This window comes from Bombyx mori, chromosome 23 (assembly GCF_030269925.1).
Source record: "Bombyx mori chromosome 23, ASM3026992v2".
Taxonomy (NCBI): Eukaryota; Metazoa; Arthropoda; class Insecta; order Lepidoptera; family Bombycidae; genus Bombyx; species Bombyx mori.
In genome coordinates, this window is record NC_085129.1 from 17416241 (window position 1) to 17429295 (window position 13055).

Sequence of the window (13055 nt, forward strand, 5' to 3'; positions counted from 1 at the left end):
GGAATTGTTCTAAATTTACCCCAACGAGTGTGGTACTTCTTGGATGACACAAAAGAAAAATTTCAGTTTATAAGATTGTCAAGCGACATAGTTCCGTTAAAGGCAGCTAGATCGCTGACCTTTAATGAGAGACCTTGCAAGATTGACAACGGTGAAGCGGGTTTGAGCGATTTCCTAAAATACGCAAAGGAGTTAAAGATGCTTTCACCAATGAAAAATACTCCTTCACCACTTCACAGTAATCACGGTGATATCAGTCCCATCCCAACCAAGAGGGCCCGTTATGCATTGGTAAAATTGGACACACCGCCACGACCAGTGCGACCACGTGAACCAGCCGATGCAGCATCTTGTGTTGATCCTCGCATTACTTATTTACCAATAAATCTTATAAACATGTATTCTTTGGACATTTATTTGAAACCACACGAAGGCTCTGTATTCACAAATGAAGAACGAGTAGTATTTAATGATCTACTTCATGAATATAGGGACATATTTAATAAAAACGGAAATCCCACACCGTTCGCAGTACATAGAATAGACACGGGAACACATCCGCCTATTAGTGTTAAGCCCTACAGATTGTCACCAGCTCGACAAACACAACTTAGGGAAAAACTTGATGAAATGATTAGTAATGATATAATCGAAGAGAGTGATTCACCATGGGCAGCACCCGTTATTCTAGTACCAAAAGGGGATAACGACGTTCGAGTTTGCATAGACTATAGAAAACTAAATGAAATCACAAAACCAGATAGGTATCCATTACCACGTATTGATGACCTGCTTCATCAAGCAAAGGGGTTGCCATATATGTCTACACTCGACTTACAATCAGGATACTATCAAATAGTGGTAGATCCAGACGATCAAGACAAAACAAGCTTTATATCACCGTTTGGAAATTTTCGTTTTAAAAGAATGCCATTTGGATTACGAAATGCTCCAGCAACTTTTCAAAGGCTAATGGATAAATTTATACAAGGCTTAAAGACAAAGTACACACTAGCATACTTAGATGATTGCATAACAAGAGCATACTCCTTTAAAGAGCATGTAGAGAATCTGCGAGAAATATTTAATAAGCTACGTGAGTACAATCTCAGAGCTAACAGAAACAAATGTAAATTTGGGTGCACAGAAATAAAATACCTAGGACATATTATTGTACCTGAGGGAATAAAGTCTGACCCAGAAAAGGTATCAGCAATTATGAAACTCAACAAACCCAAAACAATGAAACAATTAATGTCGTTTCTCCAAACTGCGTCATGGTATCGAAGATTCATAAGAAATTTTGCACAAATTGCACAACCTTTAACCAATCTAACAAAGAAGAAAGTAAGTTGGAAATGGGAGTCAAAACAACAAGAAGCTTTCGACAAATTAAAGCTCGCCTTGACGACTGCCCCAGTCTTAAGACAAGCTAACACTAATTTACCTTTCACAATTAAAACAGATGCAAGCCAGTATGCTATAGGAGCAGCTTTAGTGCAGGGGGAGGGAGAAGAAGAACACCCAGTAGAATACGCAAGTAGACTCCTGAATACAGCTGAATGCAATTACACTGTAACTGAGAAAGAAGCATTAGCCATAGTTTGGGCTATTTCAAAGTTCCGAGGATACATAGAAGGAACAAAATTTGTGACTATAACAGATCACCAACCGCTGAAGTGGTTAATGAACCTAAAAACTCCAACGGGTCGTCTACCACGTTGGGCACTCCAGTTACAACCCTATGATTTCCAAATTAAGTATTCTCCAGGACGAACTAATGTCGTGGCCGACACACTATCTCGACCACCATGTCAGGATCATGATGAAGATTGTACCATTTGTCGTATAGATCTCGAGATGCCGAAACCTAATGAAAAACATTTAACAGACGAACAATTAAAAGATGAAGTTCTAAAAAATATAATTGAAACTTTAGAAGAAGGAGGACATTCCATAAACTATGCTGAATATGTTAAAAAAGGATATATACTACATAAAGGTGTTTTGTATCTTTACACTCCAGAACAAGACGACGAAAATGCAAAATTAGTAGTCCCTTCTCACGAAATAACTAACGTCCTTAAAGCGTTTCACACACTGCTGGACATATGGGAGCAGAAAGAACTCTTCAGCGAATCATAAATAAATTTTATTGGAAAGGGCAACGAAAAGATGTCATAAAATACGTGAAAACGTGTGAAGAATGTCAGAAATATAAACCTTCAAATCAGAAACCAGCAGGTTTATATCAATCTACTCCAAATACCCAGAGGTTTGAAGTATTATCAGTAGACTTGTTTGGTCCGTTACCAAAAGGCCTTTCTGGTGAAAAATGGATATTTATAATAGAAGACATGGCTTCACGATGGGTTGAAATGTTTCCGTTGAGAGAAGCTACAGGTGAAAGCTGCGCTTTGATTTTGCTAAATGAAATATTTCTCCGATACGGATTACCACGAAAAATTGTTTGTGATAATGGAGTACAGTTTATATCGGCAGTAATGCAAAAACTTACATACTGCTTAGAAATCCAACAAGTTTTCACTCCAGTATATCATCCTGAACCAAATGTAGTTGAAAGAAAGAATAGAGACATGAAAACACAAATAGCTATAATGGTTAAAGACAAACACAATTTGTGGCCGTCAACACTTCCAGCTATACGATTTGCAATGAATACAGCTCGTTGTCGATCTACATGCTTTTCACCAGCCTACTTAACGTTTGGAAGAGAATTACGGACACCGTACGAATTGACTCATGACCTTAGTTCGATAGTAGCATCTGAAAATTTTCTGGCAGAAATCACACCTAAGCTAAAACAACTAGCCCAGGATTTGAAACTAGCAAGAGAAAATGCAGAGATCAACATGGATGAAGCTTGTCATAAATCAAATAATAAGAGAAGACCAGACCCAGGACATAAAGTTGGAGACCTAGTCTTAATAGAATCCCATCCTATTAGTAATCTTAACAAGCAATTTTCTGCCAAATTTGCACCAAAGCAAGATGGTCCTTATGTGATAATGAAGAAACACGGTACTTCTACCTATGATGTTGCACACCCAGATTCACCAGATATATCAATTGGGAAATACCACTCCTCTGCAATAACAAAATTTGAGAAGAGAGCTGATAGCATAGTTCAGCCGACTTATCCAATACGTCGTCGAGGACGACCACGTAAAACCTAAGGTGCTGATACTCTGTCGAGACGACTTTAGAGTACCAGAGGGGGAGGATATAGCAATGCTACATTTTACCTACAACGCTGCACTGTGACGCGCTCACTCACACAACGATAACCACGAGTAATCTACGCATCGCCACCCCACTACGACGTCAACGATCGCTATTTAAGAGGCCGCAGCACGCCAGTTATGACATTCGATAGCTAGACGGCAACGAGTGCGATAGCCCCGCAGTCCACTCGTCTGCCCAAGTTTAATCTGAGCGGTAGCCCCGCAGCCCTCAGAAAAAGCATCAGCTAGGAGGTTAAGGAACGCGGTAGCCCCGCAGCCCGTTCCAAGAACCACCCTTAGGAATTGTACGTTTACCTTCATATCTACATATCCGTGTGTTTTGTATAATTTGTTACATGAACGAATAAAGTTCCTGTTTACTCAGACATCAGTTATTTTAATTCATCTGGCAACATCATAAACCTCATTTAATTTATATTATTTTTGGTAAGTATTTATCCAAATAAGATTATTTTTTAATATAAGACGAGCAAAACCCTTGACCAAACTATTGTATTATAAAGTTACTAATACTTAGTAAAAATCCCAAATTGAACGAAGTTAATTTAATTATATTATAAAAAAAATATATTAAATGAGTAAACCATTTATTATGACCCTAAGTGCACGATGCGTAGACGGCCCCTCACTCTTTTGTCGACAGCTCAAGACTCGTGCCGATTATTATACAATATTTAACTTTATTTATTTTTCATGTACGGAATCAATGATAGGAAACGTTCCTAAGATTGTTTATTTTCATTACAGCTACCAATGGGCCTGCTCCTCCACTCCGGCACCGCGTGGTCGTACCTAGGGCTGCGCCTCCGACCGAGCAGACACTCGTAAAGGTATCATCAGTATTAAAGATGTTAAATTGTTTAGAAAGGATTACTCTCAATTCCTCAAATAAATAGTAGTACATAAATATATTAACATAGCCTACCATTATATGGTTCACAGGATTGTAAGTTCTTGAAGGTAGATCGCAATTTGGCTGTGCCTGTAACATTGCCAATATAGATGAACATTAATAATCAATCGAAATCCGAAAATACTTTAATTGATGATACATTATATTTTTACAATGCAGTAGAAATTACCTCATGTTTTTAACCGGTCACCCCAGTTCACCGTCCGCGCCGCACTGGTCGCTTGCGACGAATGTATCGGCGAGTAAATTAGCCCATAGACACAGCCCACTGAGCTTCTCGCCGGATCTTCTCAGTGGGTCACGTTTCCGATCCAGTGGTAGACTCTGCGAAGCACTGCTCTTGCTAGGGCTAGTGCTAGCAACACTTCCGGTTTGAGCCCCGTGAGCTCACATACTAGCTCGGTGAATCAAGAATAACCCCTCGAGGTTACTGGAATAATTAGGGAAAAAAATGTTTTCAACTCATTTTGCATTAATATATGGAGGACTCTCAAATTGACTAACACCACTGAATAAAATCAGTCAGTAGTCCCTGAATAAAATGTGTGATGCAATTCTAAAATGTCAATAATTGTGCATTTGTAATACAGGTTCTGCCGACTGAGCTGCTGGAGGAGCCTGTATACCAACCTCCGCGGAGAAGAGAGAGGCGCGCTGATTCTGTACGTACACGAGCCGAGAGAAACTTCAGTTTCCCTCCCTACTAATGCATTCTGTGAATCATTTCCCGTTTCTCAGTAGTTCAGTAAACACTGGTTTGTGTGGATTGGAACAGTGCAAACAATCATTTACTCAACCTTATTTATTATCATTAAGGAATATTAATTCAAACAAACTAATAATTACGTTTAATGACCAATTAGGCTGAAACATTAAGTTGTGACACATGTTCTCATGGAATCTGCCGTCAGAACGTTCCTATACTCTGATCTCTACGATAGGATCGTCTTATCACTTAGAGAAACTCTTGAGCTTCGCCTTCGTATATTAAGATGGCTTGTGGTATTTTTTGATGTGATGACAACTCAACCACAGAAGGGCTGTAAGCTCGTTCATCCAACTTTGCAATAAAAATGACATAGTCCGCTCCACGGCTGCAATGGCGCGGTAAATATCATTGAGCACTGTACCGCACATCTGTACTTCTGTATATATTTGCTTAATATTGATTAATACAAAAATTAAAGTAAATAAAAAACTAAGGAAACCCTGGAAATAAAGAAAATGAAAGACAAGTTCTTCATTTTTAGCTACGTGACAAAGATGATCGTCGAAGACGTCGATCTCGGTCGTGGGAGAGAAGAAACCGTCCTCGAAGACACCTCAGGGAAAACGAGCATGATGGTAAACGGTATGTACCCACAACAAACAGACATTGATCCGACCTAAATCTAGCCTCTAGTCTCATACTACACTACTATAGACACAGTCTTCTACAGCTATGTACTAATCCTGGGCTATTCTCAAACACTACAGTTTTAGACTACCATAACGACGACTATTGTTTCTACAGGGTCCGACCCTCAAGGTCTCCTTCTCCTCGAAGGTATAGAAACAGAAGTCCACCTCCAGCAGACAGAGCTAGCAGGTCTAGGTATGTACCTGTGTAATCAAGAAAGCCTAAACAGAAAGAAAAATTTAATTCTAAATTCTTTGTATTCTATGCAATTTTACAACCAAATAATTACAACTTTACGAATTGTACAATATACTAAGATACTTCTAGACTTGATAAGTTCGACAAGTTTTAAATAAACGACCACGTTCCAATAGACGAATAACAAAATAATCAAGGCGAAATTAATATCGCTGTAGCAACTCAGAATATCTTGAGTGTTGATGTCCGTGTGAAAATGTAACATATATGTATTCTTGTTTATAAACAGATCAAGGTCCCCAGTGCTGACCCGCGACAGGGACCACGACAGAGAGAGGGACAGACTGCGCGTGGTGCGTGAAATAGAAAGAGATAGAATATCGAGAGATAGAGAACACAGAGATACGATCTCAAGATCAAGAGACCGGGATAGGTTAGTTAATGTTATTGGAAATTGTATGTGTAGTTTAAAATCGAAATTAGAATATTAGAGAGAGGTTATGAAATTATTGCATCGTCATATGTCCTTGTAGCTTTTGCAAATTTTCAAGTTAACTGGACGTTTTGAGGTCGATGGAAAATGACTTTCAGAGATCTCGTTACATACGAACATACCTACTAAGATAAACATAGCATGTTAAAAGCAGCAATTAATATGAGATTTTCTATTTTCAAAGATAAAGACATAAGTAAGTTCTAACTTAAGTTTCCTAACCTTTTTCATTCTTTCATAAGATAATCTCTGATAATATTGTTAATCTTGAAATTAATTTAAAATAGTTAGATATTTATTAATAAATTAGGTAATAAATAATGTGTATTTCGAACAGGTCTCGCGATAGGTCCCGGGAGAGATCTCGCGATAGATCCCGAGGTTCACTATCGCCCATACCGGATACGAGGCTAGACCATAAAGACGGCTACAAGCGGAGATGTAGAGATTTCGATGGTAAGTACCTCGACAAGCACGGGGAATCGAAGGCTGGCGTTATGCAAAAGATAAACAAACGGCTGCAGTTTTAAGCGAATAAATATTTTATGCAAGAATAAGTTCAAATGTCATCATTGTAGAAACTTAGATAAACATTGTAATTCTTTATTAAGTTATTGGTGCGACGTTCCACTGCATCTATCTTAACTGTACGCAGTGGCTTATCGAAGGTGATGAAGGTACCACCATACAAAAAGACTATATAGCCATCTGGTTTGAGATATTTAGCCCATAATAATTTGTGGCACAAATGTGCAGATATGGCGAACTGAGCAGTGGTATTAACCCATATTGGGCATGACTCATTATTACTCAAAATACAAATTGGACAAATGCTACGTATATATCTTGATATGGTTGGCTAAGAAAGTTACATCTTTTGTTGGTGCAAGTCAAGGATAATAACTTGTTGTTTCTTTCAGAGAAAGGATACTGCATGCGAGGAGACCTCTGCTCATGGGACCATGGCGCCGACCCGCTGGTGCTGGAAGACGCCGCTTTGTCCAGGGTCATGCTGCCCGCTCACGTGCCTGGTAAGATTTCATGCTTCACTATCACTGAGATCAGTGTAACGTTCATCCGATTAAAGCAATGTGACGCTCCTAGAGAGAGGATCCATGACCTCAATCAATCTTGTCCTTTCCTTTCGTGTCAGATCTGCGCAAGAAAAGGTAGCCAAGTATGAGCTTGCAAATTTTCTTGTAGTCTATACTAATGAGAGTAACTCGTCACATCGCACACTTAAAAGAATAGTTTTAATGAAAATCTTAATAAGATTGTTATGGCAAGCTTGGGGAAGCCTCTGTCCAACAGTGGGCATAGCTGAAAGTAGTTGTAGTAGAACAGATCACCAGAAAGTTTTAGCCCAATTTAAAATGATAATTGATCTTTCCTTGAAATTATTGTAACCATAATTTAGATATCAAATCATTATTAAAAATACATAAATTTTCGTCTAATCTGTAAAATTCATTTTTGTGACTGTTTTCACAGAATACAACCCCCTGGCCCCGGACATCTGGTGCGGGGGAGCCTTCCCCGGGTACCCACCGCCGCACCCGCCGCGGGAGCTCATACCCATACCAAGGTACGCATACGAAACATGTCACAGTTGTAGACAATACTGGATTGTTTATACAAATAACTACATGGCCAAAGGCTCCATATCAACTTTAGGCACATTTAAAATTACAATTGGTGTATTAACTACACATATACAAACATCTGTTGCAAAAAGAAAGACAGAAAAACTATATATCTTCATAAAAGAAAATTTTTCAAATGTAGATTTAGTTTTACGAACCATAATTCCACAATATAATCATTTGTTTGTCTAGAGTAAGACATGAAGCTCCACCAATGGCGGGTATGCTCCCGCCCCGACCTAGACATCCCGCTCCCAACAAGAAACCCTTCGACTACAATAGATTAGGTGAGTTTGAAAAATATATCTTTCTGGTACCAATAAGCAAATATGCATACGGGAATCTGCGCCTGTACTGCCACAACTAAATCTAAATAACCATCGGGAGCTATCTCTGACAGTCTAAACACCTTGCACGCTAGTTTGCCAGTCCAGTTACACTTGAGCTACCCATCTGGCCCCCTCCCACAAATCTTATACAGATTACTGTCTGCTCGATATAGACTTTTGTTGAAAGAATCACCTTAACTCCATAACTTACTACTACATGTGGTGAGCTTGTGCAGCTTACAATTATTATCCCTGTGTACTTGCACCATGGAAGTGATTAAACATTCTGATTTGCCCACTAGTCAAAGTTTTTCTGCTCTCAAGAGCATTTATACTCGCGAAACTCAAAATTAAAACAGCATCTGCCTCAAAAATTCTTTGAACCATAGCCAGGAAAGATGAGGGGTAATCTTGAACGACAGGTGGTTGCAGGTACGGTGGGAGGAATAAGATCGATCGATTCTACTATCCGATCAGTTAAAGGTACCGACCGTCGGACATGAGGAGCTCTTATTAGGAGAAAATTTATTCTAGTGCAATAGAGACATTAAAGCGCTCAATGAGCTATGGAGAGTGCTATGCTTGGAGTTTCTCTGAAACATCGAATCTGGAACGAGGTGATCCGACAGACAACCAGAGTTATAGACATAGCACAGCGAATTAGTAAGCTGAAGTGGCAATGGGCTGGCCATGTTAGCCAGACAACCGATAACCGTTGGGGTAAACGCGTTCTTGAGTGAAGATCGCGAATTAGCAAACGCAGTGCAGGACGCCCTCAGCCTCAGTGGAGTGATGACTTGTGCAGGGTGGCTGGCAGGAGCTGGATGAGAGAAACCAAGGATAATGCTCAGTGGCGAGCAATTGGAGTGGCCTATGTCTCATTTCTGTGACGGCGGCGTTTACGTCTCTGGACTCGTTATCGCTGATTAGTACGTGCAAAGAGAAGTTCATATAACACATTTCTACTTTCAGGCCCGGCCCGTCCCCCGCTACCGGCCAACGCTGCCAACTGTTCATTGGAGGTGAAGAAAGTGCCGCGCGGACTGAACGATATAACGCATTTGAACAATCATTTCTGTAAATTCGGAAAGATTGTTAATATACAGGTCAGTGATGATAGTCATTTGTCGGGGGCCCGTACACGCGGGTCGCGTTAGCGTGGCGCACAGGACCGCGTCAGCTGTGGAGTGCTCACGAATATTCGAGACGCAGCCGTAATGTTACAGTTTTGGGGATAACGACATAGGGAAGATCTTCCACCGAGCGGGTACTATTGCTCGGTGAATCGAAGGTCTAAATGTAGCGAAATTTGTATATATGCAAGCTTATCTTGAAAATGTCGTTAACGAGATTCAAGCATTGACCAAATATCATAGTCATTAGATATGTTTTGTATGAAAACGTTATTAGTATAAATTTCTTATTTTATTTTGTCAGTAAAAATAAATACAGCCATTTCTTATTGCTTAGATGGGTGGGATAAGCCCGGTGGTTAACGGAGCCCATGGATGTCAACAACATAAATAAATACCTCCACACATCTTGAGACATGAGTGCTAACTTTTACAGTATAGCAATTGCCCCACTCTTCAACTTAAATACATTACTGCTTCACGACAGAAATAGCTACTATGTTTGCTATGTTAAATATATCAATTACTTGTTCATGCCAAGTTACCTTATATATCCTGTGTAATTGTAACCAAAGCGATTTCCCATTCCAGGTTTGCTATGAAGGAGATCCAGAATCAGCTTTAATCACATTCTCGACTCCGACAGAAGCCAACATAGCATATAAAAGCACAGAGGCTGTACTCAACAATAGATTTATCAAAGTCTTCTGGCACAACCCTGAGGTGAGTGTCACATGGCTTACCAGCACTAACATTAAAGTCTTGTTAAAGTACGTTTAGTTTTAGAAGGAATAGTTTGTGATGTAAAAAGTTAATGCATTTCAATTGTTACCTTATTTGAGAATCAATATCAATCCTGTTGTCACAAACATGATTCCTTTAACAGTATCTGCTGTTTCATCTTCTATTTATCTCTATAATGATTCTATACATGTGTTTGTCACTGAGTTTTTCCTAAACAGAAGGACCTATTTTGATATTGTATTTTGTTTTGTTAAGTTGGTAGGTCCACAAATTAGCCTGATAGGTTTCTTATAACCCAAAATAGTTTATAATGTTTTCATCATGCTAATACATTATATGCAGGACCTGCCGGTATTTATGTATATACACAGAAAACGCCCTTATTAAGAATCTCCAACAAAACATGCATAATGTAACTGAATTTTGGTTGGATTATTTGTGCATGTAATTGAATTGTGACTACTTTATAGTATGTCAAAGTTGAGGAGTTAATCTTTTCTGTGGTCTTCGTGAACCACTATACACTGTTTAGGCAGTAATCTCATAGACCCTAATATACAAAGAAGCAATATTTTTTACTAATACCTTTAAATTCATAGAACAAACAAGAAAACACTGCTCCGGCCGGTCAACAACAAAACAAGCAGACGGACAGGAACTCGCAGTTTACCTCCTCGCACAACAAAGTGCTAATAAACAGAGACAACATTAAAGCTACACAGGAAAATAAACTTCAGAATGAAAAGGTAATTTTATTATTAAAGGTGACTCACCAGTGCAGTAGTTAGTGCCTCTGACTGTTGCAACAGAGGGTCGTGGGTTTGATTCCCGCATTGAGCAAACATTAATGTGATGATCAGATATGCTTGCTCTGTGTCCAGGTGTTATCTATTTAAAAGTATGTTTATCAGTCTCTGATACTCATAACACAGAGATCTTAAATTTGAGCTGGATGATGGTGTGAAATGTTCCCAGTTATTATTATAAGGTAATCAACTATTTGGCACACCCCTGGCTGGTTCTGTATAATTATGCAATAATAGTAGTACATACTTTTTTTATTAAACTTGCCATTGAATAGTGAGTGCAATTAAAACAACAAATAAAAATGATTCAAACAGAACGAGAAGGAAACCGCAAACGGCCAAGAACCCAAAAAGGAACAAATAAAACCATTCGAGAAGACCAAACAAGTAATGGAGATGTACAAACGAGCCCAGTCGCTGCTGGAGACACAGCTGCAGCAGCAAGTGTTGCTGATCAAGAAACTGGAATCTGGTTAGTGTTTTGTTAATAACAGATGTTGCCTATTGTTGTTTTTAACACAGTAGTTTTTGACATGATTAATAGCGCAGTAGTCGTCATGGAGGGTAGAACTAATGGGTATAGTCTCGGGTAGTATTATCGGGTGGCCCGTATGCTCATTTGCCTACAAGGGCATTAATAAAAAATAAATAATAGTTTAAAAAAACTAACAAAATACGCGTTTATAGAAAATCAGTACGTGGTATCAGTAGCTATAAATATTTTATGTACAGATATGAGTAGAAGGGTTATTTTGATAATATCCTGAAAAGCACCCCACACCTTTTTTACAATAAAATCATTTTTTCTTACATTATTTTTAATTACAATTTACTAAAAAAAATATTCAATTTTTTAGTTGGAGTTTCTATAAAAGCATATTTTGTTAGTTTTTTGAAACTATTATTTATTTTTCATTTTTTAGTTGAATTTCAATTTATTCAATATTTTTTTAAATATTGAATTGTCATCAGTCCTTAATAAGTATACCAAATTTCGAGTTAATCCGACGTTTAATCCGACGAAGGGGGTCAAAATCATGTTCAAAGATTCCATTACAAACATACATACGTCGGAAGCTAATAAAAGCGTATTAAAAAAGGTGGAGATCATCCCGTCTCCAGTGCTAAGATTTAAAACCCTTGTCTTCGTTCGCACGTGAACAACAGCTGTTGTTACAGGCAACATGACTCCGGCTCAGAGGACAGCTCTTCTAGACGCCATTAATTCAGCTCAGGAGGGCATCGAAAAGCTGAGGAAAGAGCTGGTGGCTTACAATGGAGTCATCAAACAACTGCAGGTCAGTCCGTTGTACAAAACATATATCCCTTGTAAAGAAACCACGAGCTCTTGGCTGATACTTCTCAGCAGTGGAAGTGTATTGCTTGTCAGTGGCAGAGTCATCTCGATTTTAAAGTGAGCCTATGAGTTCCTATTGAAATAATAGAGTAAGAACTAGTCCTGATATTGTTAAGCTGCCTGGTCTACCTCCCATCCTTATAAAGTAAATTATAAATCTCGCTGATATTAAAATTCTGTCAGCAATTGCGCTAGGACTACACGATGGCTTTATTATGTGGACGAGGTGAACTATTTCGTTGATGCCGTGATCTCTTGTAAGTACTGCCTGCAAAACAGTACTAGAGATTACAAATCATTAAAAAGGATTTATAATTTTTAAGACCTGGCCAAGTGAAATATTCACCGAACAGTTTGAGGGTACCTCAGTCTGTCTACGTGTTCGCCACCGGTCACTGACCCATGCATATCATTCTAATAAATAAGGTGGTTTTCGGTCGAACAAAACTGCATAAATGCGACCTTTGCCCCATATCGTTAACATTGCGAATACATTGCTGGTTGACTGTTAATCGTGAACGCTCGTGAGCATGTTCCTTGCTGCGTACGTGATACTTGGAATAGCAAAACATTATAAGGAGGGTCACGTTTGAAGACTTTTATTATCATTTCGTCGATTGACGATCACGGCTCACGTAATGTTAACTAGTTATCGCAGCCCGAAGAGGGAAAGTCGAAATTTCGATTGTATAATCCATAATGACTGTCGCTTCCTTCGAATCGGAATCCTCAACTGCTTTGCGGCAGAAATAGGCTAGACGTTCCACCATTGAT

General features: G+C 38.9%; 1 protein-coding gene across 6 annotated transcripts in view; it reads left to right on the plus strand.

Moving 5' to 3' along the window:
- LOC101739423 (RNA-binding protein 26) overlaps positions 1-13055 on the plus strand; it is a 36765-nt gene that overhangs the window by 6311 nt on the left and 17399 nt on the right. For all 6 annotated transcript variants that reach the window (XM_012694313.4, XM_012694315.4, XM_012694314.4 and 3 more), the window contains exons 4-17: positions 4014-4096; positions 4770-4841; positions 5430-5530; positions 5693-5773; positions 6066-6209; positions 6607-6725; positions 7190-7300; positions 7761-7854; positions 8105-8199; positions 9214-9347; positions 9966-10097; positions 10718-10864; positions 11240-11396; positions 12104-12222. In XM_012694313.4, coding sequence (XP_012549767.2) covers positions 4014-4096; positions 4770-4841; positions 5430-5530; positions 5693-5773; positions 6066-6209; positions 6607-6725; positions 7190-7300; positions 7761-7854; positions 8105-8199; positions 9214-9347; positions 9966-10097; positions 10718-10864; positions 11240-11396; positions 12104-12222 — 1589 coding nt within the window. The remainder of the gene's footprint in view (positions 1-4013; positions 4097-4769; positions 4842-5429; positions 5531-5692; positions 5774-6065; positions 6210-6606; positions 6726-7189; positions 7301-7760; positions 7855-8104; positions 8200-9213; positions 9348-9965; positions 10098-10717; positions 10865-11239; positions 11397-12103; positions 12223-13055) is intronic.